The sequence below is a fragment of the Vulpes vulpes genome, chromosome 9 (assembly GCF_048418805.1).
Source record: "Vulpes vulpes isolate BD-2025 chromosome 9, VulVul3, whole genome shotgun sequence".
In the NCBI taxonomy this organism is placed as follows: Eukaryota; Metazoa; Chordata; class Mammalia; order Carnivora; family Canidae; genus Vulpes; species Vulpes vulpes.
This window is the reverse complement of record NC_132788.1, coordinates 9,044,254-9,071,628: the sequence shown is the minus strand read 5'-3', so window position 1 is coordinate 9,071,628 and position 27,375 is coordinate 9,044,254. Positions and strand designations below refer to the sequence as shown.

The 27,375-nt window shown below is 42.2% G+C and overlaps 1 protein-coding gene across 3 annotated transcripts; it reads right to left on the bottom strand.

Moving 5' to 3' along the window:
* Window positions 1–1,027: 1,027 nt before the first annotated feature.
* On the bottom strand, window positions 1,028–19,829 carry LOC112925519 (nuclear body protein SP140-like protein). 3 transcript variants are annotated; one of them, XM_026006292.2, is made up of 7 exons: window positions 19,666–19,797; window positions 10,634–10,695; window positions 9,833–9,989; window positions 8,739–8,907; window positions 5,873–5,956; window positions 2,624–2,773; window positions 1,499–1,789 (listed from the first exon to the last, which is right to left on the bottom strand). In XM_026006292.2, the coding sequence occupies exons 3-7, from the start codon at window positions 9,986–9,988 to the stop codon at window positions 1,644–1,646; spliced, it is 705 nt and encodes a 234-aa protein (XP_025862077.2). In that variant the 5' UTR covers window position 9,989; window positions 10,634–10,695; window positions 19,666–19,797; the 3' UTR covers window positions 1,499–1,643. The 3 variants fall into 3 exon arrangements, with proteins under 3 accessions (XP_025862076.2, XP_025862077.2, XP_025862078.2); XM_026006291.2 differs by lacking the exon at window positions 10,634–10,695 and having other exon boundaries at window positions 1,028–1,789; window positions 19,666–19,829; XM_026006293.2 differs by lacking the exons at window positions 2,624–2,773; window positions 10,634–10,695 and having other exon boundaries at window positions 19,666–19,811.
* Window positions 19,830–27,375: the final 7,546 nt, after the last annotated feature.

Sequence of the window (27,375 nt, the reverse complement as noted above, 5' to 3'; positions counted from 1 at the left end):
CAAGATATTAAACATTGGTTAACAACAGATGGTGGAAACACCCTAAAAAATAAATTTAGTTTTTTTACTTACGAAAAATATAGCAAGCAATTAAAATGAATCTTTTTGGGGACAAATATGCCTTTTGACATTATCTTCTCTGCTATTATACCTAGTGTTTATTTCCAAATTAATTTTGTTCATAAAATCCATGAAAGAGAAACAGTAACTGCTTGATAAAAGTTATAAATCCTGTAAAACTAACATTTACAGATGTGTCTGGTTGTTTTCTCCCCTTCTAAAGGAAAACACATCTGCTGAATTGAGATCTGAGCCTCCAGAACAATGGTCCTGGTGCTGCCTTAAATTCTCCATAGGACTTTGGAAAGGATTCTTAAACACTTATGTGCCAGAGTTTTCTCACCTACAAAACCAGGATAAAAAATAGTTATTACACCTACTCCTTACTGATGTTTTAGAATTATGAGATATTATTTCCTAAATTATTTTTTGAAAAGTTTGGATATAAGCTAATGGCACATCAGAGAACACATGTCAAAATGACTTATTTGGGCTTTTTCCAAGTTTCCAATAACAATATAGGCTTCAATGCAATCAAAAATCACTTACCTTTTTTGCGATCTACAGATGATAGAGGTTAGTTAAGGCAGAAATCAATACCTCCATTGGAGACATCAGTATGAACAGGTGTGGGGTTTTTTTTTTTCCTGACACCAACTGTGTGGTGTCTTTTCCAATGATAAATAGGTCATTTCAATACTAGTCAATTCTCCAGCTCTTCCACACCAACTGGGTGTTGAACAATTCAATTCAGTTCTGACACTAACCACCCAGAGTTAGCACCGACCACACAGGGCAAGGGCCCAGTCCTACATGACTTCCCCTACTTCAGACACCAGCTACAAAATGGGGTCCCCAAGCTATCCATGTTTCTGCCCAACAAATTATAAATCTGGGAGTTCTCCCAATGCCCCCTTAGGTCCAAAAATTTGCTAGCATGACTCACAGAACACAGGGAAATGCTCTACTTATGATTACAGTTTTATTATAAAGACCGCAACTCAAGAACAGCCAAATGGAAGAGACAGATAGGGCAAGGTACGTGGATGCCAGGGCTTCCACGCTCTCCCCAGCATGCAACCCCCCAGCACATCAACGTATTTACCAAGTCAGGGGCTCCCAACCCCATTGTTCAGGGTTTTTTACTACCAAGGTTTAATCATGTAAGTACACTGGTTAAACCATGGGCCATTGGCGATTGAACTTAACCTCCCACCTCTCATTTCTCCCCAGAGGTTGAGGGGTGAAACTGAAAGTTCTAACCCTCTAACTCTCATAGACACCCTCTCACCGCTCAGGAAATTTCAAGGGTCTGGGAAACTGGGTGCCAGGAAGTAGAAACAAAGACCAAATGCCTTTTTTTTTTTTTTATCATACCACAAGAGGCAAGATCACATGGAAGGAAAAACAACAAATAGAAATATGCTGGTTTGTTTCTACTCCAATGTTGATATATGAACATACATATTCAGTGACTCGGATCTTGTCTGCCACATTTTTCAAAATGGCACATTAAGTACAGAGAATGTGTTCCCAGCATCGACTGGGCCATCGGCTGTAGAGTGCTCTCCTAGTACCACACGTCAGGAAGCAGGACCTCTGAATTCAGATGCCTGATGGGCTGTAGCCCAAAGCTTGCAGCCCTCGCTCTTCTCATCCGGCCCTTGTCCTGGTGCTGAGCTCAGAGCTTCTGGGGGCTCTTCTTCCTCGCTGGATTCGCTGCTGATCACTGCACAAAGAAACAAAACCCCTTAGGGATCTCAGCGTGGGGCCAGGGAACCAGCAGGAAACCCCATAATGGGGGGATGCCGGGAAAGATCCAGCTGCTGGGGAGGAATGTCCCTGCTCCAGATGGTGCCCATCTTCTCATGGAGTCCTGGGCCTACAGGTTAACAACGGGGCTCCAGGCACTCTCCCTGGATGCTGTGTAAGGACAGGTGACCACAGTGGCCAGCTCTAGTCATCTTGCTCCCCATCTTCTGACCACTCACTCCCTCCTTCCCCTTGCAGCTGTCTCTCCCCACTTCCCTACCTCTGCTTCTCTTTCTCACAGCTCGTACCTCCTCTCTCAGCTCAGCATGTTCTCCTCAGCACTCTCTGTTTCCACCTGATGTGTCTTTTTGTCCCCTCATCTCCTCTTGCCATCTTGCTCTACACACCTCCTTAGTGGCCCCTGTTCAGTACCTTTCCACTTCACCCCCAGTTCTCCTCTGTTAGGCAAAAGCTCCTTCCCTGAGCACCAGGGTCTCCCTCTCCTGAATCCACCCCGTCCTCCCTGGGCTGCCTCCTGACACCTTCGCTGCGACACACACAGTGTCACCACATCAGACTCCCTCAGCCAGCCTTTATAATGTTTTCTTTCTTTTTTTTTTTTTTTAGGATTTTATTTATTTATCAGAGAGAGAGAGAGCATGCACAAGAGGGGAGGGGTAGAGGGAGAGGGAGAAGCAGACTCCCTGCTCAGCAGGGACTCAATCCTGGGACCCCAAGATCATGACCTGAGCTGAAGGCAGATGCTTAACCAACTGAGCCACCCAGGCACGCCTCCCTCGGCCAGCCTTACTGATTATTTCTGATGCTTGGTCACACGCTATCCCTGCTGGCTGGCCTTCTTGGTTAGTTCTGAGGTGACAAGATGCAATCGTCTTCTGTATATTCACCAGATCCACAACACAAGACTGTACTGGGTTTTCAGATCTGGAGAGCTCTGTCCCTGGAATACATACATAATGATCCAGAAAGAACCTCCAGCTGTCTCCCCGACCCCCTGCTCCCCTCTCTCCCCACTCCCCCTGGGAGGGTCGCCCTAGCACTACCCCTCGCCTGCTCGCCTACCGCCTCGCTCTGTGTCAGGACCTCTGTGTCCTTCTCTCTCCACCTCTCTGGGGCTTTCCTTTTTACCCTGAAATCCACCTTTTTGTTTTTCCTCTTTTCTCTTAACCTACTATTTTCATTCACTCACTGAAAATTATCTTGGCTGAATTTTGTGTTTATTCTTATGTCCTTTTCCACCAAGGTGGCTTAGTACATGCCTACATAAATATACTTAGAACAGTTTTTATAAAATCCTCCATACAAATACATCAGTAATGTAATGTTTGCCAACACATGGCAAAATGTTTGCCAGCCCCTTCAGGGCTTTGGAAACACTGTCCCCGGGGACGACAGCCTGCAGCAAAAGCTTCTATGAGGTGGCCTCCCCCTGATGCTAAATATCCCACCACGTCTCCTCTCTCTTGGCCTCATTGGCCTCCAGCAACGTTCCATTCACTCCCACTGAACACTCTGTCTTCAGGGTTTCTTTGTGTCCCTCTCTACCTTCTCTTTTATTGGCATTTGCTTTGTCCATATGATCTTTGTCACTCTCCCTTGTGTAAATTGTCAGTTTGTCTCCTGTCAGCCATGGCTCTCATGTCCTCTCTCCATCTCTGTTTCTCTCAGGCTTACCTGGACCCTCTACCTGCCGCTAGGCTCCCAACCCTAGTCTTGTGTATTGTCCTCATGTCAAAGGTTGCATCCTTCCATCACTCCAGATCTCTCACCAGGCTTTGACCACAACTCAGAGCCCCTTCCCCACCTCTACCTCTAGGATCTTCTCCAGTGATCCTGCTTACTGGCCAGTCTGGCCATCACACACATTATTTCCATGATCCTGTGACAACTTCTGGCAAGGTGGATAAAGCTGCCTCCTTGCCAAACCTCCACCCCAATGGGAGAAGTTTGGATCTCATGTCCATTTAGGTAAAACCATGCTTGCTCCTAAAACTCATATTGGATGGTCCAATCCACCTACCTGTCTGCACTCGTCCCCCCACAGGGCACCCTCCTCCCCTGAGGATGCCAGCTCCCCTTTCTGTCTTGCTTCCAGGCCAGGCGTAGGGTGAGGCAAGCAAGAGGCCCAAGGCCCCTAATTTAAGGAGGCACCTACTCTTGGGTTCTCTTTAAATTTCGCCCCCTAGGCCCTACAGATCTCACCTCACATCTTAGAAAATGTGCATCCCTCACATCTTAGAAAGTAGTCAGAGGCTGGGCTCAGGTGCCTGGCCTCTGACCCCTCCACATAATGAGCTATCCAGGTAATGGGTCATCTACGACACAGGATTCAGTTACCTTGCCTATCACCCAAGAAGGCTGCACACCTTCTCTGACTTCCTCTTCCTTTGTTCTTAAAACTTTGGCTTCATCGGGTGCTGATGAGTGAGAAAAGGAGAGACCAGAGCCAGTGACCAGAAAACAAGCTAAGGAGTGGCCACACTGAGCTCTGAGGTTGGAGACAAAAGTGAGCTGCTCCTTGTGCAGAAAGACTTCCTGCTCCAAGACTCCGCCCAAAACCCAACCAAGTCCGGCTCTGCCTCCCTCCATCCCATTAGACCTCAGTCCCTTTCTCCCTCCATGTCCTACCAGGATCCAACCTGCAGGCATTGCTGCTCCCATCCTAGGAAGATATGTCTGCATCCCGGACTCCACTGTCTTCTGTTTCCTCATGTTCCTGTCTCTCTTTCCCACAGCCACACTCTCTGCTCAGTCCCCCCTGCCTCTGCCTTCCTGACAAGCTCTCTTCCACCACAATTTCCCACCTTCCATGTCAGGCTAAACTGGTATCTCCTTTCTTGTTCTCTCCGACTTGCTGATTGCCTCCACTCAATGCACAGAAATGAAAAGATATACCTTTTAGTGATGGCAGTGGCTCTTGGCAGTAGGAAGAGGGAAATGGGGAGTGAAGTGGGGTTGCCCATTGAGGCAAGTGCTATGTTTTGAAAGTAGATAGAGGGGGATCCCTGGGTGGCTCAGCGGTTTAGCGCCTGCCTCCAGCCCAGGGTGTGACCCTGGAGACCCGGGATCGAGTCCCACGTCGGGCTCCCTGCATAGAGCCTGCTTCTCCCTCTGCCTGTGTCTCTGCCTCTCTCTCTCTCTCTCTCTCTCTGTCTCTCTGTCTCTCATGAATAAATAAGTGGGATCTTAAAAAAAAAAAAAAAAAGAAAGTAGATAGAGGTGACAATGACACAACTTTGTGAATGTACCAAATATCACTAACCCGTACACTTTAAAGTGGTTAATTCTATGCTGTGTGATTTTTACCTCCATGAAGACACACACACACACACACACACAGGCTCTGGGTTCAGAATGCCTGGGTTCGCCCTTGCTCATTGGACCCCAGGCCAACTACACACACAGTCTCTAGATTTTGGTCCCCTTATCTGCAAAATGGGCACATAAGCAATGCTAACCTCCAATGGCTGCCTGAGTGCTCACCCCACCACTGCCAGAGCAAATGTTCTGCCGTGAGGTGTAAATAACATGGTTATTTTTATTGTGTCTTAACCTTTTCTTCTCTGTCTTTCTTTCTCTCCTGTCTCTCAAAGTACCCACATCCTCCCCTCCACCTTCCTATCACTTCCTCTTTTTTCTCTGTGAACAACTAACTGGCTTTCTTCTTGAATATCTGGGCTTCTGAACAACATCCCCCACACTGAGATGGGTCCCTTCTGCCATCGTCAAGGGTCTCCTCTTTGACATTGACCATGGGCCAGAGTTCTTAACCTTTCACAGCTTCACACTGACGGTCATCTCTGGATACTCCTAATTCGCACTTAGGTTCTTGCTTCACTCTCCAAATTATGGGGCAGAAAGTCTCTCTTTGCCACCTTTTGTCTTGGATTCCGGAGTCATGTCATTTTGGAATCAATACAAAGCCACACTCATCTGCCTGCCCCATGTCCCTCTGGATTCCTCTAGCATCACAGTTGCCCTTCCTGAGTTCTATCCTCTTGGTAACCAGGAAACAAAGTTTGTATTCTTTCATAGTTACCTTGTTCATAGCTTGGCTCAGTGCTGGGCAGTTTTTGTGTCTCCTCACTATCATCTTCCTGGGGAAGATATTTGTCTTCAATTACTAAACAGAGAAAAAAATTAATTAGTGGTTTCAGGCAAGTCATCACCACCTCATAATTAAGCAGCATCTGGGCCCCCCAAGAATCCAGGAACTGAGCGGGGACTTCTGGACCCTGGGTCAGTTAATCTCAGTGGCTCCTAACTTGATGGTGTTTATTCCTTTCCCTGGGACATAGAAGAGAAAAATATACACATGCAAATCCTATAGGTGATGAGCCTGTCGGGTTTAAGGATTATGGAGGAGTGGGAAAGTTATAAACAGTAATTAATCACTCAACAAGATGACCAGAGAAGAGTGAAAGCTAATTTCAATAAAAAATTCTGTAAGTGGAATGTCTCTGTGAACTGTAGGAAGGAAGAGAGAGAATTCTTCTGGAGAAGAGCAAGGCTCACAGAGAGATCCATGAGTATGAAAGAGAAAGCCCAGCTGCTCTAAGGATGCTGCTAGAGGAGAGGAGGGTTGGGGCAGAGAGGGTGAGTGCTTCCCAAAGAGACAAAGCAGAGGACACCTGGAGGAACAAGACAGACCTCCCAGGGGCCCAGATCCCAGGAACAAAAGAAGGACACTCCTCAGCTCTGAGCAGGGAGCACAGATTGCATTGCTGGAGGATGGCCCACAGGCCTGCCCCAGCGGCTGGGGAGGCCACCAACCACGGGAGGCAGGGACACCAGCCCAGCGCCCCTGCCTGTAGGTGACCCAGCACACATAGGAGGAAAGAAATAAGCCAGGAAGCCTGAATGGGGAAGGGAGGGAGGAGAGGGAGATGGGGCCATGTCTACAGGGAGTCCAGGGAGGAGGGGACACCAGGGAGGAAGAGAACCTGCTGCCCCAAGGCCCATGACAAGAGCTCCTCCTGGGGCAGGGCCTGCTAGGGGGAGTTCCACAGGACAGTGGGAACCATGGGTGCTTTGTCATCCCACGACCTGGACTCAGATCCTGGCAAAACCAGGTGGAAGAAAGGAAGAGAACAAAGGGAAGGGTTAAGGGGGTCAGTGTGAGCGAGCAGTCCCATGGGGGTTCAGGGGGCCCTGAGTGTGGGATGAAGGTTGGCACCAAGCAGCAGGAGAGAGTGCTACACCCCACTCCACAGCCCCCAGATTCTTGACTTTGGGTCACTGACCCATAGCTCCTGTGGACAACAGAGTCTGAGAGGCAATAGCTGCTACCTCCCCAGGGGCAGGTGGGTGGCAGCAAATGTAGGTGCAGGTCCCCCCCCCCCAGCTGGGGGAACCTGGAACCTAACACAGGTGATGTGGACACTTAACCTGGAGAGAATCAGAGCCCCTGAGATGTGGGCAGTACAGGTAACCACCATTCCCTTTGTTCCCATGGCCTGGGACATCCTGGTCACATATATAATATTGACCTAAGACATGTAAATTTGTCTCAACGAAGCTTTCAACAATTATTGACTTGAAATTTGTTCCTAGATATTTGATTGCTTCTAATCCTTTCTCTAACTCAGGTATTAATATAGAAATTATTGTTCTGGGGGGAAGGCAAAAGAATCTGTCTTCTCGCAGTGCATCATTTTCAGGAATATAAACAGAAGTATCTTTTGGAGGAAAGGGCACAGGAATCTGTTTTCTCCCAAGGCACTTCTGAGGATAGAGTTGATTACCTGAATGTTGAGGACTACATTTTTTTGTCCCTAAAACACTATATAAAATGGATTTTAATAAATTTCTGCTTTAATACTTAAAAAAAAAGAAATTATTGTTCTGGATGCCTGGGTGGTGCAATGAGTTGAGTATCCCACTCTGAGTTTGTGATCTCAGGGTCCTGGGATGGAGCCTAGCAGCAAGCTCCTTGCTCAGCGCCATCTACTTGAGATTCTCTCCCTCTCCCTCTGCTCCTTCCCCCTGCACTCTCTCTTTCTCTCTCAAATAAATAAATAAATCTTTAAAAAGAAAAGAAATTATATTGTTCTTATTTTAATCAATGTACTATTTTCACAAATTAACACACTCCCTACTTTATTTCAGCTTCTTTTGATTTTTTCCCCTTGCTTAAGAATTGATGTTACTTCTTTGTTTTTATGAAAATAAAACTCCAATTCTTCAGAAACCACACAATCTGCCTATGACCATCATGTCATAATCAGCCCTCCTTACTGCCCTGCCCTTCCACACACAGGCCTTGCTTCTGTGCTGGGGGGGGGGGGGGGCGGGGGGGGCGGGCGGTTCTTGTGACTTCTTGATTCTTTATGTGGAGCTAACTTTTTATCAGACTATCTCAAATAAGGTTTTCTGTGGGAATTGGTGACAATCTGGTCATCTTAGAAAAATGTCACAACGTGCCCAGGAACACTTCCTCTTTATCAGGCACCCATGACACAAAATAAATACACATTCCTGGAAGAAGAAAAAGGGCTGTAATTAAACTCACATGAGGTCCTAGCAGAGTAATCATCTGAGATCATTTTAATGTTAAGACCAGAGAACACATCAGTTTCTATTAGTGGTGACTCATTCACACTGACAATCACAGATCCTGGGACAGGGTACACATTTCGTGAATATTTGTTAAACCATGAACAAGGGGTAGTGGAAAGGGAGGTGGGCGGGGGTTTGGGGTGACTGGGTGACAGGCACTGAGGGGAGCACTTGACGGGATGAGCACTGGGTAATATGCTATATGTTGGCAAATTGAACTCCAATAAAAAAATAAATTTAAAAAAATCCATTTGATTGCAAAAAATACCTGTTAAACCAACAAATGAGAGAATGAATAAATGAGGAGTAGACCTGGACCCTAAAAGGGAGAGGAGAGTATTGATTACCATTTTTGAAGATTCTAAGAACATGAATTAAGGCAGGATACTCCTTCAGATGAACCCTGCTGAACAGGACTTGTAGAAGTGACCTATCAAAGGTCTTCTCAAGGCAGCAGAGGACATCATATGCCACTTTCTCTACAGGAATTAAGTTTCTGTGGGCTTCCTGAGATTCCTTTAAAAAAAGTGCAATGAGAAAAGAATATAAATAATTTCAAAATTAAAATAGTTTCAAAGTTAATCACTAGGAAGTGATTGCATAGAACATTCATTCCACTTTCCCAGGTAGATAGACTATTATTTTTCATATAATATTTTAGAACTTCTTAAATATTTAATCAACTGCTTAAAATAACAAATGAACTCTTCTTATTGACTTTTGAACTTTCATCCTGCATAGGCTATTTCAAGAGTGGACCTTATAGTAATTCTGTTGGCCTCACAGCAACTGCCTGCCCTCCAGGTATGAGGAGTCCTGAGAGGGCTTCAGGATGTAGGCAGATGGTCCTGCCATTGCTGTAAGGAGCACATGGGGGACTGCACAATCATATGGTACAGAGGTAGCTCCTCTATTTCCCTGGGATTGCTCACTGATCCAAATTTACTTGAATGCTAAGACTCTAGAACCACCTTACAAAACATAAACCTTTAAAGGACACAATAGCAAGGCAGAAAAAATTGACTTATAATAGCACAAAATCCCTGGGGATTTCATTTGACATAGTGGATTTTATAATGGAATACTGCCCCAGTGCTCTTAATTATTTTAAGTTTGTTTAATTTTGTTATACTATATAAATCGCTAGACATTTGCAAAGCTATCAGTTTCAATTCTGCCATAGGACTATTCCCATCCATCTTACTGCAACATTTCCCACAGAAGACAAGGGCTTTAATTAGAGCAGAAGCATGGTTATCGAGGTCTGCTTGCCCTGTCACCCTCGACCTTATAAGAGGATTAACTCACTTAAAAGAGTCTTTCCATGAAGAGTATGGAAGGACCATCAGTTAGTTATACTCTAAATTCTGAATCCAGGATTCCACACCTAAATTAGTGTGGAGCTGGGTTATTATGGGGAGATATAATAAACTTCACGTACATTATAGAGGTCTTCCGTGATAAAGGAGCGGTCTCTGAGGCTTTCAAGGAAAGGAAATGGCTTTGTTATTGCATTTGCTATCTCCACCTTGTTTTCCTTGAAGTGATTCAAAAGAGCCTCATGGGAAATCTTCTTGTTCTGGCCTATTGAAAACATCCTAAGGAAAAAAATACAATGAGAGAATGAGCATCAAGTTGCCCTTCCCACCCCCGCCCCCCTCAAAAAAACAAACAAAAACAAAAAACAAGCAAACAAGAAAAGTCTAGGTAGGCCCAGATGTTTCCCTTGTAAATTCTCTAAAATACACATTTAAGAAAGGCTATTACTGATCTTACACTGATTCTGCCAGTGAATAAAGAAAAAAGGGAAAACAGTCCAACTTCTAGAGTTTGACAGCATAATCTTGATACAGAAAACCTGACAGAGACACTACAAAAATGAAAAGCACAGGTTGCTATCTCTCCTGGACACAGATGGAAAAACATGTTCCTACAGAATGTTAGCAAATCAAATCCAGCAATAGATAAAAAAGATAAATACATCATAACTAAGAAAGTAACTTTCTTAATCTAGTAAAGGGTATACACCAAAAAACAAAAAACAAAAAACAAAACAAAACAAAAACCAACAAGCTAAAAACCAACAACTATGCCTAACATCATACTTCAAGGTGAAATATTAAGTATTTTCCCACTCAATTTGAGAATAAGATAAAATGTGTACTGTCACCATTTCTATTAAACAATTACTAGAAATTTTAGCCAATGCAATAAGGTGAGAAAATAAATTTTTAAAATATACCTGATAGGGAAGAACTATAACCACTATTATTTGCAGCTGATGAGATTGTATACTTAGAAAACCTAAAAGAATTTATAGACAAATTTTAGAATTAGTAATTGAACAAGGTAATTAGACTCAAATAGATCAATATATATTTCTATATACTTGCAGTAAACAAATTGAAACACAAATAGAAAATAGTATCATTACCAAAAGCATCAAAAAGCATCAATAATAAAGACAAAGCCAATAAAAGAAATGCAAGAACACTACACTGAAAAATCATAGAACATTTGCTAAGAGAATTTAAAGAAAGCCAAAATAAATGCAGAGATATACCATGTTTATGGATTTGAAGACTAAATAGTGTTAAACTGTAAATTCTCCCCAATTAACCTAAAGATCCAATATAATTTCAACAAATTGCAAGTAGAGGTAGACAATAGGTCCCTGGGTCCAGTGCTCTGGAGCACTGCCACCATCAATGTAAGAGAAGAAATGTCTCAAGCAGAACTCCTCTCTGGGGGCCTCCTTTAGGATGCTTCTCTGTATGAACATGTCCTAGAACCTGGGGTGGTCTCAGAACGATCAATCTCAAGGATTACATCATTGAAAGCCCTCCTCTCATGGTGACAACCCAGCAAAATGGCCCTGTGGCTGGCCTTCAAAGGGATGAGATGGAATTGAGATTGGTGCCATCCCCCAATACTGAGCTCCCCATGATGGCCATACAAGGCTTGTCCTTGACCTACAACCAGACAGGACTGGGGGTGTCTTTAGAAGTTTTATGGATGATCTCTAATCCCAGGGAAAACATAAGATTCTGGAGCTTCCTGACCCTCAGGGACAGGATGTCCCCAACCATGGTGGGAGTTGGTGAAACCCACAGAGCAAGGGCTACTGCTGGTGCTTGGCTGAGGCCTCCACCTCCTGCAGTAACTATGCAGAAAGTCAGCATGTGAAGGGGTGGGGGGACACACAGAGCTAACTCCTCCCCCCACCACCACCCTGGAGGTGGCCAGTTGCCTTGGTTTTGTTGCCTTTTTAACTGTTTTCTGATCCCCTTCTCATATCTGAACTCTGAGTGACAGTACTAAGGTGTCATACTAGTTTTTTCTTGCTTTTTGGTAAGGGAATGAATTCATTATACCTCTGGGGTTGTTATGGGTTAGCTATCCCAACAAAACCTGGCTGGGTCTGCTCTGCTCCTGACCCCAGCCCACTCTGTGGTGGCCTGTCAGAGAAGGAGCCTTTCTCTCATGCACTGGTTATATGGAGGGCATCAGGTGGAAGGCTGGCCATAACCTCCCTGTCTGTGATGTTCACATCAAAGAGAAAATCTGCTGGAATAGATTTCTGAGGACTAGAGAGAGCTCAACAAAACATTGGTTTCAAATAAGATTTTTGTGGAAATTGACAAACTGATTTAAAAATATACGTGGAAATGCCAAGCTTAGCCAAGACAATCTTGAAAATGAATAACAATGTTTAACTTGCTATAGAGTTACAGTGATTAAGACAATGCAATATGGGCACAAAGATTTTTTTCCATATATCCTCTGCCATCATTCAACAATTTTTTAAAGTGTCTTTAAAATACTTAAAATGTGTAAGTAGAAGTTAAGTGTAAATTGGAATGAAAATAAAAAGAAAGGGGGGATGAGACATAAAACCAAGGTCTGAGAGATTTGGTGGGACTGTGGCTCTGAGCCAGTGGTCCGTAGACCCCACATTGAGAAACATGCATCTCTTTGGTCTTCAGGCTATTTCGAGCTGGGAATAGGTAGACAGTCAGTATTAACTATCTCCACTTCTATTTTCCTTTATCTTCTTTGGGCCTCCAGCGAGGTTCAAAGAGTGAAGGTGAAGCTTTTCTCAAGCCCCATCTTCTCTCCTCCGTGGTTGGAACCATGTGCTCCCCGGGGAAGAGGGCTGACTTAGTGGTGAATTGCAGAACACTGATTGTTGTTTCAGTTCTGGTGATGTAGTGGATTTATCAGCAGATAGATAAAAAGGAATGAGGGTTCATAAGCTACAGGAGAAATATCCAATTTTCAGCTGAAGTGGAGGAAATCTCAGTAGAATTCACACAAACCTACATATTAAGGAGATTGACAGATCTACGTTGGGAGTACTTAGCTTAGAAAAAGAGGACATTCAGACCAGGTCCCCCAGAGCTCCTCTGTCCTAGACCACCCATCCACACAAGTCATGGTAATCCATTCCTCTGCCTTTCCAGTCACTGGTTCATGGATGGTCAGGACTAGCAACTAGGTTCGCAGCTAGCAACCAATGAGTTGCTAGAAGTTTGCCTACTGCTTTTGTGTTAAACAAGCCAGTCTTTTGCTCCAGGTGGCTCTAAAGAAGGCAGCATGTCCTCCAGCTGCTGCTAGTAACCATAACAGGCACCCACAACTGTAAGTTCGAGCTGGTGCTGGGGCATCAGAGCAGAAAGATGATAAAGTACCCAGACGACTGATGGCATCATTGGGCCACTGAATCAACCAGCCTTGAAATCTGGTCCAAATGTCAGATTTTCCATTACAAATATATTCTCATTTTTAAGCCAATTTGAGTCAAGGTATTTGTTAACTTGTAACAGAAAGTATCCTAACTTTTAAAATCCTCAAAAACTAGTATGTGAAGAAAAAAGGCTTATGAAATAAAAATAGACCTGTTTAAGAACAAGATATTGGCTTAGTAGTCGAGATGTGAAGGGTAGAAAAGGTAAATGATGCTCTGCTCTCCATAACAGCATCAGACCCATGGGCAGAAGACCAGGACAGAACCTAAGAAGCAGGCTGAACTTTGAAAGGTGCTGCTGGAACTTGAAGTGTGTGACTCTGGAGGCCTTTTCATGACACATGACATTCTGCTCCCCCAGGGACAGTTCAGATTATTCAAAGCCTGTAATGCTGAGAAGCAGAGGAAGGAGGCTTGTGCAAAAGCAGGGTTCAGTAGATATGTTAGTCCTTACTGGACCAATGGGGTAACCATCTTTGTCAGCTTCCCCAACGGTTTTAGTTCAGGGTTCCGTATTGAAAGATGAGTCTGGGCTGAGACAAAGGTTTATTACCCAGAGCAGGAGGCTCCCTGGGCCCTTGGAATTCAAAGTAGGGGCAGCAGCAGGAGCAGTGGCTACTGTAGCTGCAGAATAAAGAGTCCAGGCTTCCTCTTGTGGATGAGAATTGGAAGCAAAGAGCAGGAAGGAGCCTGGGAAATTTGGGTGGGAATGTTCGTTGCCAATTCCCAGGTCTCCTTCCAAAAGAGGGACATCAATAGGTATGACACTCCTGGTCCCTCCCTACACCCTCCTCCTTCCCATGAGGGATAAGCTCTTAGATGTTCCTGGAGAAAAAGCACAGGCTATAAGTTATGATCTCTTCCTGCCTGTCTCTCTGGAGCTAGCCTGAGGGCAGAGAGGAGGCCGCAAGGCTAGTGCTCCAGGTGTAGGCATTGTGAGAGCAGACCCTGCCTGGCTGTGGTGAGGTCCCTAATCACAGTGCCCACTGTGAGGAAACTCATTGCTGTGACATAACTAAGCCATGTCTCCCAATCTAGTTTTGATTCATAATAAAACTGATGTCATGATCTCCAACTATCTGACTTCTTCTCTCTCTCTCTCTCTCTCTCTCTCTCTCTCTCTCTCTTAAGTGGCTTTGAAATATAGTATGTAAAAGGCATTATTATGGGATCCCCTTAAATCCCCACAAAAACCAAGGTAAATGCAGAGCAATAGTCTTTGCTTGGAGATGTGCCTGTTACAAATGAGACTGCCTCCCTGGACAGGCCCAACACTGACTCACCACTGTCTGCCAAAACATAGGGCTCAAAGGGCAAACAGAAATCAAGAGGTTTTAAATATCCAGCATGGATCCTGCAAAGAAAAAGGGAGTCACAAGCAGTCTTGGGAACAATTACAAAATTGGCAAGAAGACAAATGCCACTCTCTGAAAAAAGAAGCCATTCAGATATGCAGATCTCCCCGACGATGTGGGTAGCATAGTGCCAAAATTGGCCTTCAAGCGGGAACTATCCTATTAAAATTAAGTTCTACGATGGACTCTCAACACTTACGGGTGACTTTTCTTCCCTCTATAGTTTGAGCTGTCTGTTCTCCACACCCCAAATTGAAGAAGTCTCTGCTAGATTCTGATGGCTGTAGGAGTCCTGGGATCAGGGAATTGTCACAGATTATACATTGCTAGCTTGGCTACAAATTAGCTTGTGTCAGGTTTTTTTCTCTTTTGTGGGTTGGAACCAGACTTGTGATATTTTTATTCTTATTAATAATATTGGTATATATATATAATTATATTCTTATATTATTATTATTATTATTATTATTATTAATTTTTATTATTCTGGTAACCCTCTTGCCTCTTGGAGTTAAGAAATGTGGGACACATAAGAGACCCAGGGTTGGATGCACCTAGACTGGTAATGCTAAGAGGAGCACAGGCAGCTGCAGCCAGAAGGATGAGAATCTGGACTGCATCCAATCCTCTGCAGCTAAGTCTAAGTTCCCTCTGCCAGAGGAAACTTTGGGGCCATAATTTCTTTGGGAGACTAGCCTAAAAACCAGGGGAGATTTCATTTTGGTTCCTTAATTTTACTATGGGATTTAATAATGGGAGGCGATGTCAGGAAAGATAGCAAAATAGGAACTGCCAGAAATCCATCTCTCCACTCAGACAACAACTGTACTAGCAGAAGCTGTCTGAAGTCATCACTTTGGCACTCCCGAGTGTATTTGAATGTTCGCAGCTTCCAGGAGAAAGCCGACCCAGGAAAGCGTGGCTAACTTTGGCCAATTTCGACCTTTAACACTACAGTAGCCATCTATCCCCCAAGCCCAAGCCCAGCAGCAGGCAGCTGTGCCCACATTTCTCAAGTGGCTTGTTGCAGCCAGGGAGGGCCAATAAGGAATTAGTCTTCCGAATATTAGGATTCTGTGTCCTGATTGCTGATGACAGCTTTTCATTGCTGGGGTGTAGGCACGAAGCAGGCAGCCATTGATGGAGTCCCAGTGGTTGGGGTGGTTTCCTGGGGCCTTAAAAGAGCTGCACCTCATTTTTTTTGTTTGTTTGTTTGACTCAGTTTCCTTTCAGTTTCTTCCCTTTTGGAAGCCAGACGTTTATGATTCAGACCTTCAAAAGCAACAATATACAGGGGACTTTAGAAAGCCACTGTGCACCTACCCAGGGACAGATGCAGGCTAAAAGACCTAAGTTTTCTCCTCAGGCTCATCCTCAGCCCAGAGTTATATGGCAACCATTTCTTTAAAAATGGTGAGGAATGGGGCAGCCCGGGTGGCTCAGCGGTTTAGCACTGCCTTCGGCCCGGGGCCTGATCCTGGAGACTCGGGATCGAGTCCCACGTTGGGCTCCCTGCATGGGGCCTGCTTCTCCCTCTGCCTGTGTCTCTGTCTCTGTCTCTGTCTCTCTCTATATATATATCTCTATCTATCTATCTCATGAATAAACAAATTAAAATCTTTAAAATAAAATAAAGAAAATAAAAATAAAAATGTTAAGGAAGCAATTACACCTACATATCATCCAAAAGAAGTAAATACTTAAAAAAAAAAAACCTAACTAAAGAAGTGAAAGACTGCCATGGCATGCTGAAACTACCAAATATTGCTGAAAGAAATTAATGAAAGCCTATAAATGGGAAAAAAATCTCATGTTCATGGATTGGAAGACTTAACATTTTATGATGTCAGCACTATCCAAAGCAGTCTATAGGTTCATCACAATCCCTATAAAAATCCCAAAAGCCTTTTCACAAAAATGGAAAGCTGATTCTCAAATTTATATGGAATTGCAATAGACTGAATAGCCAAAACAATCTTGAAAAAAGATAAAATTAGAAGACTCACACTTCCCAACTTTGAAACGCAGTACAAACCTACAATGATTGAAACAGTATGGCACTGGCATAAGAACAGGCTTATGGAACAGTAAAATGAAATAGAGAGATTAGAAATAAACCCTCATACATATGGTCAGTTGATTTTCAATAAGGGCTCCACTAGCATTTAATGAGGAAAGGATAGTCTTTTCCACAAAGCTGGGAAGACAAGAGATGCAATAATCCCCACATACATAAATTAACTCAAAATAAATCAAAGACTCAACATTAAGAGGCAAAACTATAAAATGAGGGAAGTCCTTGTAACACTGGGTTTGGCAATTATTTCATGGATATGACACCAAAAGCATAGACAACAATAGAAAATAGATAAATGGCACTTCATCAAAATTAAGACCTTTTGTGCATCAAAATACATTACCAAGAAAGTGAAAAGACAAACCCACAACTGACATCATACTCAACAGTAAAAAGCTAAAAGCTTTTCCTCTAAGATGAGGAGTAAAACAAAGACATCCATTCTCACCACTTCTATTCAATATGGTACAGGAAACCTAGCCACAGCAATCAAACAAAAAATAAAGTGCATTCAAATTGGTACAGAAGAAGGATGCCTGGGTGGCTCGATGGTTGAGATTTCAGCTCAGGGTGTGATCCTGGGGTCTGTGGATCAAGTCCCACATCGAGCTTCCCACGAGGAGCCTGCTTCTCCCTCTGCCTATGTCTCTGCCTCTCTCTGTGTCTCTCATGAATAAATACATAAAATCTTTTTTAAAAATTGGTACAGAAGCAGTAAAACTGTCACTATTTGCAAATGATATGACACTACGTATAGAAAACCTTAAAGACTCCATCAAAAACTATTAGAACTAATAAATCCAATAAAATTGCAGGATACGAAATCACTATCCAGAAATCTGTTGTGTTTCTATACACTATAACAAACAAAGACAAGGAGAAAATAAGAAAACAATCTCACTTAATATTACATCAAAAAGAATAAAATAACTAGGAATAAATTTAACCAAGGGAAATGAAAGACCTGTACTCTGAAAACTATAAGACACTGATGAAAGACATGGATTAGAAGAATTATTATTAAAATGTACATGCTACCCAAAGCAATCTACAGACACTGTAATCCTTATCAAAATATCAACATTTTTCACTTAACTAGAACAAATAATCCTAAAATTTGTATGGAACTACAAAAGACCCCAAAGAGTAAAAACAATCTTGGAAAAAAAAAAAGAAAACTAGATGTATCACACTCCCAGATTTCAAACTATCCTAACAAGATATAGTAATCAAAATGGTATGGTGCTGGCACAAAAATGGACATATAGATCAATGGAACAGAATAGAAAGCCCAGAAATAAACCCACAGATAGATAGTCAGTTAATCTATGGTAAAGGAAGCAAAAATATAACATGGGGAAAACGAAGTCTCTTCAATAAATGGTGCTGGAAAACTAGACAGCTACATGCAAAAGAATAAAACTGGACCACTTTCTTACACAATATACAAAAATAAACTCAAAATGGATTAAAAGCCTAAGTGTAAGAGAAAAAAACCATAAAATTCCTAAAAGAGAACAGAGGCAGTAAACTTATGGACTTAGTCTTAGCAATATTTTTTGGGGGGGGGGTGGATCTGGCTCCTCAGGCAAAGGCAACAAAAGCAAAAATAAACAATCAGGACTGCATCAAACTAAAAAGCTTTAGCACAGTGAGGGAGATCAACAACAAAATTAAAATGCAACTTACTGAATGGGAGAAGGTATTTGCAAATAATATATCCAATAAGAGGTTAATATCCAAATGCATAAAGACCCCATAACAACTCAACACCAAAAAAACAAACAGTCCAATTTAAAAATGGACAAAGGACCTGAATAGACAGTTTTCCAAAGAAGACATACAGACGGCCAGTAGACACATGAAAAGATGCTCTTCGGGGAAATTCAAGTCAAAACTACAATGAAATATCACCTCACACCTACCAGAATGGTCAATATTCCAAAAGACAAAAAATAAGTGTTGGAGAGGATGTGAAGAAAAAGAAACCCTCATGCACTGCTGGTGGGAGTATAAATTGGTACAGCCACTATGGGAAACAATATAGAGGTTTCTCAAAGAGTTAAAATCAGAAATATCATATGATTCAGCAATTCCACCTCTGGGGAACTGGTGGGTAGCAAGGATGAGCAAAATAGGTGAAGGAGATAAAGAAGTAAAAAATTCCAGTTCAAAATAAATAAGTCATGAGGATGAAAAGTTCCACATGGAGAATATAGACAATAATATTAAAGTAACTTTATAAAGTGACAGATGGGAACTACACTTACCATGGTGAGCATTTCATAACGCATAAAAATGTCAAATTACTATGTCGTGCACCTGAAACTAATATAGCAGTGGATGTCCACTATAATTTAAAAAATAAATACTTTTTAAATAATAATAAATAAATAAATAAATAAATAAATAAATAAATAAATAAATAATAAAAAAGAAAATGAAAAGACAACCACAGGACAGGGTTGGGGGAATATTTGCAAGACAAAAATCTGATTAGGGATTCATATTCAGAATATATAAAGAACGTGTGAAGCTTAACAACAAAAAGCCACAAAGAACTCAATTCAACACGGGCGAACAAGTAAACAGTTCTCCAAAGAAGATATACAAATGATCAACATGCCCATGAAAAGATGCTCCACATCGTTAATCATCATGCTAATGTAAGTCAAAACCACATGGAGGTACCACTTCATACCTACCAGCGTGGCTGTAATAAACATTTTTAAAAGAAACAATCCCCCCCCACACACACACACACACTAAAAAGTTATTGGTGAGGATGTGAAGAGACTGGAACCCTGGAGCATTGCTGATGGAAATGCTGAGTGGTCTAGCCACTGTGGAAAACAGCTTAGAGGCCCAAAGAATTAAAGGTAGAGTACCGCGTAACCTAGCAATTCCACTCCTGAAGTGGGGCCCCTCAGAACCAACCAGTGGGCAGGGGTATCTGAAGTTGCAGGTACTAGTTCATTCTTTTGACCCAGTTGGTAAAGAACCACTGCTTGGAGCCCCTTCAAGGGCCCTCCTCCACCACGTGCTGCCCTAGTCACCCTCACCTCCCACCCCTCAAGACCTCCCAAATCAGCAACCTGGTGCCAATGAGTCCTTCAGGAACCTGCTCCAGCCTTCCAGGGTGATCGTTCTCTTTAGAAGATACGGAGCAGAATGAAAGCAAAGAGTCTACTGTGGGACTTTGTTCTAATTTGATCAAGTGAAGCCTCATTCTGAATTTGCCTTCCGCCTCCCCATCCGGTGCTTTCGGGACTTTTTCCTCTTTCCAGATTTGTTAGAAAGTCTACACTGCCCTCTCACGGCAGAATCTTGATATTGTAAGTCCCCTTAAGACCCATCTCATACTTTTTGCTCTGAATTCGCCCTGTTGTCCATCCTGGAAAAAGAGAACTCTCTTCTCAACCCTGTAACGGAATAGCTCAATATCAAGGTTAGAAGGGCCATTATGTCCTTCGAGATAAGAGTGAAATAACTTAGGAATTGGTACATGAGATGATTTTCCAGATCTAGACAGAGAAGTCTTTGTTCACATTGTGAGGGAGGTCCCGTGTCTTTGACTCTTTCCCACCCCCTTTCTGAGCTGTCCATTTTCCTAGGTTCTTGAAATATTCATTGGGTTTCAGGCTTCCCAAGAACAACGTATGCCTGGACTCTGGATTTCCCCCTTAGGCTGGAAAGCTCTGAAGTGAGCCCCACTCAGAGGACTCATGAAGGAGCGATGGGGTATCTGAAGTGTCAGAGCAGTGACATGACTTCTGGAAACCCATCTGGACAGCCTCCACCATTGCACAGAGCCTGTTGGCTTCTGCTGGCTTGTCCTACAAATTCCCCACTCTGAGTGCTTCCCACAAGTAGAATCTCAATGGTTACTTGAACAGAGAAGAAAGGGGAGTAAAACCACTGGAGTTGCATTCGTGTTCCTATTTTCAAAAAACAAACCAAAACAGCTTCATACAAATATAAAATACCAATGGTTTTAGTCAATTCATTAATTAATGAGGGGCCCAGAAAGGCATTAAAACTAGTTCAAAGGAGATTTGGAAGGAGTGAGATTTATGTCCGTCAAGGCAAAGGAATGCTGAAATGAATTTGTTAATATATACAAAACTGGTTACTATCCTACTGGGCAAGAAATTATCTGAGGTCATCTTTTCTAGCAGACAGTAAGCGATTGCACCTCTCCCAGACAAAATCCATGTGCGTTACCATGGCCAAGACTCATTTACAAAACTTTCTGATAAGAATCATTTATGTTATTATAGGTTTTCTGCTAGTTAACCTCTACCTCTTATAGTTATAAAATACCTGAGGCAATAAAAATTCAGTCGAAGTTGGATAACCAGCGCTGCACTAAAAGAATAACCAGTGATCTCTTCATTTTTCTTGACCATGTATGAAATAGGATGTGTCCATTGATGTTTTAAGGAACTGGGGCATGATGGTCCCCAGCCTCTGGTTGTGAGCATTCCCCTTCTCCTTTGTTCATATAAATGCCAAACTTGTTTATCACTTTTGAGCCCGTAGGTGGTCTTCTCCTATGACATTGTCAAGTATGTTTATGCCAGTTGTGGGGGCACTGAGGTCCCACTGAGCCAGGTTGGCATCCAGAGGGCTCAGTGTGGGATAGCGCACCTGCATCTGGACTTTCTAGGTGGGTCTGGAGCAAACTTGTTCTTTAAAGGATCGGATAGTAAATTTTTAGGCTTCACAGACCCAGAAGCTCTCTGCAGCAACTACTCAGTCACTAGCACAAAAGCAGTTATAGACAAAATGTAACAAATTATGTGGCTGTGTTTGGGTGTCTGGGTAGCTCAGGACATTTAAGCATCCAGCTTTTGATTTCAGCTCAGGTCATGATCTCAGGGTCCTAGGATCAAGCCCTATGTTGGGGCTCTGCACTCAGTGGGCAATCTGCTTGAAGACTCTCTCTCTCCCTCTCCCTCTGTTCCTCCCTCTGCTTCCTCTCTCTCTCTCTCTGCCTCCCTCCCTCCCTCCCTCTCAAATAAAAATAAATAAATCTTTAAAAAAATCATGTAGCTGTGTTTCAATAAAACTTTCAAAACATGCACTGGGCTGGATTTGGCACATGGTCCATAGTTCGTCAATCCCTAGTGTATTAGTCTGCTCAGGCTGCATTATAAAATGCCACCAACTAGGTGACTTAGACAACAGGTATTTATTTTCTCACAGTCTTGGAGGCTGGCAGTGTGTGATCAAGGTATTAGCAAATTTGATTTCTCTTGAGAGCTCTCTTCCTAGCTTATAGATGGCCACGCTCTCACTGCGTCCCTACATGGTCTTTCTTGTGTACAGGAATAGAGATAAAGAGAGAGAGAGAGATCTCTAATGTCTCTTCCTATTCTTAAAATACCACCAGCCCTATCAAGTTGAGGCCCCACTTTTGTGACTTCACTTAACCATTATTGCCTCCTTTGGGCTCTGTCTCCAAATAGAGTCACATTAGGGCTTAGGGCTTCAAAATACCAATTCAGTCCATAACCTGGTATAGAAAATATAGCAGTGTTCATTCATTCATTCATCCAGTAAATATTAGTTGTGTTCACAGTAAGCCAGCCCTAGACAAATCCAATCCTAGCCCTTGCCAAGCTTTGATGCAGCAGAGGAGGCAAAGTTTAAACAAGGAATTTTAATAAAATGCAAAGACAAAGTTAGCAGGCCAAACAAACATAGTGCAATGAGAAAATTACATTTAATGTGAAACACAAATGTTTATTAAAATGCTGAGTTTGAAGTCTTGGTGATACATCCAAGTAGAGATGTTATTCAGATGAAAAAATATATTGAATTGAGAACTCAGAAAGCAGTTCTGGGCCTCAGACGTTTGGAAGTCATTGAAACCATGGGAGTGGTTATGGTTGCCTAGGAAAGCAAGTGGCACAAGATGAGCAGTATAAGTGTCTACACCAGTGGTTCTCAAACTTGGGCAAGCACCAGAGTTACCTAGAGGGCTTCTTAAAACACAGATTGCTAGGTCCCACCCACAGAGGTTCTGGCTCAGTAGGTCAGGGGTGGGGCCAAAAACTTTGCATTTCTGCCAAATTCCCAAAGAAGATGGTACATCTGGAATATAGTCTGATTTCAGAAAAAGAGATTTCAATTATAAACTGAACATAACCAGGAAAGATAGCTCCTTATTACTTTCAGAGGAATTAAAACACCTAAGAAAAGTCCAAGATCTGACACTTCAGCTGTTGAGTCAAGAAATAAACCTAGACAAAAAAAAATCACCACCACTATCACCATCACAATCACCACCACCACCACTGACATCTCCACCACCACCACCACCACCACCACCACCATTACCATCAATACCAACACCGTCATCACCGACAACACCACTACCACCACCACTACACCACCACCACCACTAATACCAACACTGACATCACCACCACCGCCAGAAACCACAATAGCATTGCCACCACCACCTACACCATTAACAATACAAACAATAACAACACCATTACCAACACCTCCACCATTACCACCACCACCATCATCATGGTGAATCTCAAGTACATTTCCCTAAAGTTGGTCATCTTGGACTATCCTGGATCACCTAATGCAGGACAATAAATACATTCCATTTGCTGAGTATCTCTTTAGCCTCCGTCTAAAGAATTTTCTTAAAGATATATTTATTTATTTGAGAGAGAGAGCAAGTGGGGCGAGGGACAGAGGGAGAGGGAAAGAGTATTAAGCAAACTCCTACACTAAGCAGGGCTGGATCTCCTAACCTTGAGATCACGACCTGAGTGGAAACCAAGAGGTGGACACTTAACCAACTGCGCCACCCAGGGGCTCCTCCATGTAAATAATCTTTAAAGAAGCAATCTCAATAGGCACTGATCAATGAGATAGAAGTTATAGCACAAGAGGTCTAAAGGTAGAGATATCCATATCCTTGAGTAGGACTTAGCCCTTGAGTTAATTTCATCACCACTGACGTGAATGTGGCTCTATCATTGGTGCTCCAGCCCAGAGGACAATTTGGCCCCAGTGGACCCTGGAAGAGACAGATCTCAAAATTTAGTGCAAAGGTTACCAGCAAGGAGTTTAGTGTCAGCCAGCCCTGGATTTGATTTCTAGATCTGTCATTTACTTTCAGAGACCTAGGGCACATTCCTTTCTATGTTTGTTTCCTTATATTAAAATAGAAATCATTCTAGGGTTTCTCTGAGAATTAAATTTAAAAATATGCGAAAAGAGCAGAATCCTTGGCCTATGGGAAGTACTCAATAAACAGTAAGTATTTTTTGTCACTATTTTCATTTCCATTGTTGTTTGGAGAAGAAATGAAAAGTTGAAGAATGTTTAAGCAGCTCGTAAAGTTGTCAAAGGGTTTTAATAGCTTGCTATAAAGGATAAAACAGAAGTTCTGCTAACCTTAGGCAAGAGGCCTAAGAGAGTCACACAGGAAATTGAGTGGCCTTCATACTGTTGTATAATGAAAACTCATCACAAGAAAGGAACACCCTTTTAAAACCCTTGCTGCCACTGCCCAGGCAAACAATTAACAAAATGGGAAAATGCAAAGGCAGCTAGCAAAGAATGCCAAAGAGAGGCAGAGAACCATGCAAATAGGGGGGAAAAATCATTCCCAGATTTATAAATAATGGGCAACAGGTCATTTTGCAGAGAGCACTGGAGCAAAACGCTCTTCATCCCAGCTGGAGCAGTTTGATTTCACTTGGAGCAACTGCAGGTACAGAAGCTGACACACTCCTCCCAAAGAGTAGTGGAGCCTCCAGCACCAGGAAGCAGCTACTCAGGGCAGGATAGTATCTGCATTTAACACACGAATAGTATTAGCTCAACCAGGACACGACCAAAGAGAAATCTTGGTGGGACCCGAAAAGTGACATTACATTTCAGAGCCCTGCTCAGGTGAGTTTTCACTCAAGAAGAGGAATCCAAAGGCATCTTTGGGCCTCTTCCACAGCCATAATTCTTTTGTTGTCTTTCTGAAGTCTGGAGTTGGAGAATCCTCTGGGTGATACCAAAGACAGTCTTGTTGACCAGAGATACCAGCAGGCACAGCACTCAAAGCTACAGAACCATTTCAGTATGATTCCTTTTTTACATTTATCTTTTATAATTGTCTCTCTTCCCATTTAGACTGTTTCTTCTTGTAAGAAAAGCCTTTTTTTTTTTTTTACAGATAAGAAAATAGCTTCACCGAAGTCATTTTTGCCTTCTGAGATGCATAAGCTCTGCTCCTCATGGGGGTGCTCCCTGCTATATTCACTGCCTAGAATACACTGTGCCTGCATAATGGTGATATTACAATCTTCAATTCCTCCAAGTGGGAAAAACTGTCCATTGAAAGCAATTTTCTATCTCCCAAGAGGTGAGGTATGAACATATTTTTGAACCAGGCCAGTCCTTTCATTTGGGAAAAACAACCTTTATGGTCTTTGTGGTAGGGAGAATTTTGACCCCCATGACCTTCTCCCTCTGGTCCTTCTGACCAAAAGGACTATGCAATAATAATTGGGTTTGTTTAAAGCTGCTAAATTTATGGTAATTTGTTAAAAAAATAAAACAAATAAAGATAAAAAATAAAAATTTGTGGTAATTTGTTATAGCAGCAATGGGAGACAAACACTATGCCTCCAATTAGACAGTTATAAGGAGGAGATTTTTGTAAAACTGTGGCTCTATGGATCTAACTGTGATGGTGAAAAATGTCACTGAAAGTGTGGCAAGAGCCTTACCTCTGTGACATGGTCCTTCTAGAAAGGCATATCTTTGCTGACTATATACTGGATGAACCCTGTGCCAAAGCACTATTTGGTCAGCAAGAAAATCCTCTCCTACCCAGTTACTCTTGAAGGCTTGACCAAGATATCTTTCTGCTTCCCTCCTTCCCTTGGCGAAGGAAGAGCTCTTTCTTAAAATATGATATTGGGGCCATGATGAGGGGGTAGAGAATAGAATTCAAACTTTCCATCAGTTCTTGGTGCTGCCAAGGACAGAGACCTGATATATTAGCAGAGTTCTTCAGAGAAACAGAGACAATAGGATTGAGAGAGAGACAGAGACAGAGAAAGTTTAAGGAATTCCTATGTAATTATGGAGACTGGCAAGTCTAAACTCTGCAGGGTTCATTGGCAGTCTGAAGACCCAGAGAAGAGTGGTGCTGCCATTTCAAGTTCAAAGGCTGTCTGCTGGAAAATTCCTTCTTGCTTGGAGTTAAAAATCAATCCCACGTTCTAGTCAGACCTTCAACTGCTTAGATGAAGCCCACCCACATTACCTTAGGCAATCTTCTTTTCTCAAAGTCTAACAATTTAAATGTTAATCTCATCCAGAAATATCTTCATGGAAACATCCAGAATAATGTTTGACCAAACACCTAGGCACATAGCCCAGCCAAATTAACACATAAAATTAATCATTATACCTGGGTAGACTAGTTGGCTGGTTGGTTTGTTTGGGAATGTGCATATTTTCTAAAACAAATAAGTGCATGTAAAACATGAATTATAGGGCAGCCTGGGTGGCTCAGTGGTTTAGCGCCATCTTCAGCCCAGGGCCTGATCCTCCAGGATCGAGCCCCACATTGGGCTCCCTACATGAAGCCTGCTTTACCCGCTGCCTGTGTCTCTGCCTCTCTCTCTGTGTGTCTCTCATGAATAAATAAATAAAATCTTTAAAAAACATGAATTATAATACTGCATATAATTATAGGGATAAATAGAGAAAGAAGTTAAGTATTATAAGCTCATGAAATGCTAAATAAACTCTAGAGTCAAAATAGTTAGAATAGTCAGAAGTAACTGGAAGAGAGGAAGGTAATCCAGGAGTTTCAACTTACTAGCAGCATTCAATTTTTTTAGTTGATTGTTCATTGTATTTTCCCTTATACATTTTCCTTTATACAGTTGAATTATTACATAAGTATGTCTTAAAAATAAATATATAAATTATTCAGGACATTTTTTAAAAAGAAGAATAATGAGATCAGACTTACTATATCTAAAAACACATTACAAAGCACCAGTAATTTGAAACAGTTTGGTGTCAGGGCAGAAATGGACCGATCCCTGAAACAGAACAGAACGTTCAGAAATGGCTCCTAATTGCCTAAGGAATAGAGACCATGGTGAGGGTGCATTTCAGATTAGTGGGGTGAAATAGATGATTTGATGAATGGTCTCAGGGTGAGAGTAGCTTCTTTTGTCCTTACTGCTAAAATAAATTTAGGACAGTTTTTTTAAATAAAAAAAATAAACCATAAAAGAAGGAAACATAGGTGAATTTAGTTATATCTTGTCATGAAAAAGTCCTTTGTATGGGGTGCCTATCTGGCTTGGTTGGAAGAATATGTGACTCTTGATCTCAGGGTTGTGAGTTTGAGCCCCAAATTGGGTGTAGAGATTACCTAAAAATGAAATCTAAGAAAGAAAGAAAGAAAGAAAGAAAGAAAGAAAGAAAGAAAGAAAGCAAAGAAAAAGGCCTTTGTAGTATAGCATATCCAAACACCATAAATGGGAAATTTTTAAAATTTTTTGTATAAATAAAAAATGTAAATTTCCACAAGGGAATAGACAAACCAGGAGAGAGTATTTATAGGTGTATGACTACTTTCCTTAAATCCACTGAGGTCACAATAGTCAACAACATAAAAAATAACCCTATAGAGAAAAAGAAACGGACAGAGAAAATGAACAGTTGATAGGAAAAAAGCATTAAAAAATGCACCACTTTATTAATAACTAAAGAAATATGAACGAAAACAACTATATATCATTTTTATT

Excerpts from the sequence above, each read along its gene's own strand:
- LOC112925519 (XM_026006291.2), bottom strand. The coding sequence starts at position 19,799 with ATGAGGCTTCACTTGATCAAATTAGAACAAAGTCCCACAGTAGACTCT. Across the intron at positions 2,774-5,872 it reads TGAGCCAAGCTATGAACAAG|GGACAGAGCTCTCCAGATCT; the intron begins GTAACTATGAAA and ends TATGTATTCCAG. Across the intron at positions 1,790-2,623 it reads CCAAGCATCAGAAATAATCA|TGATCAGCAGCGAATCCAGC; the intron begins GTAAGGCTGGCC and ends TTCTTTGTGCAG.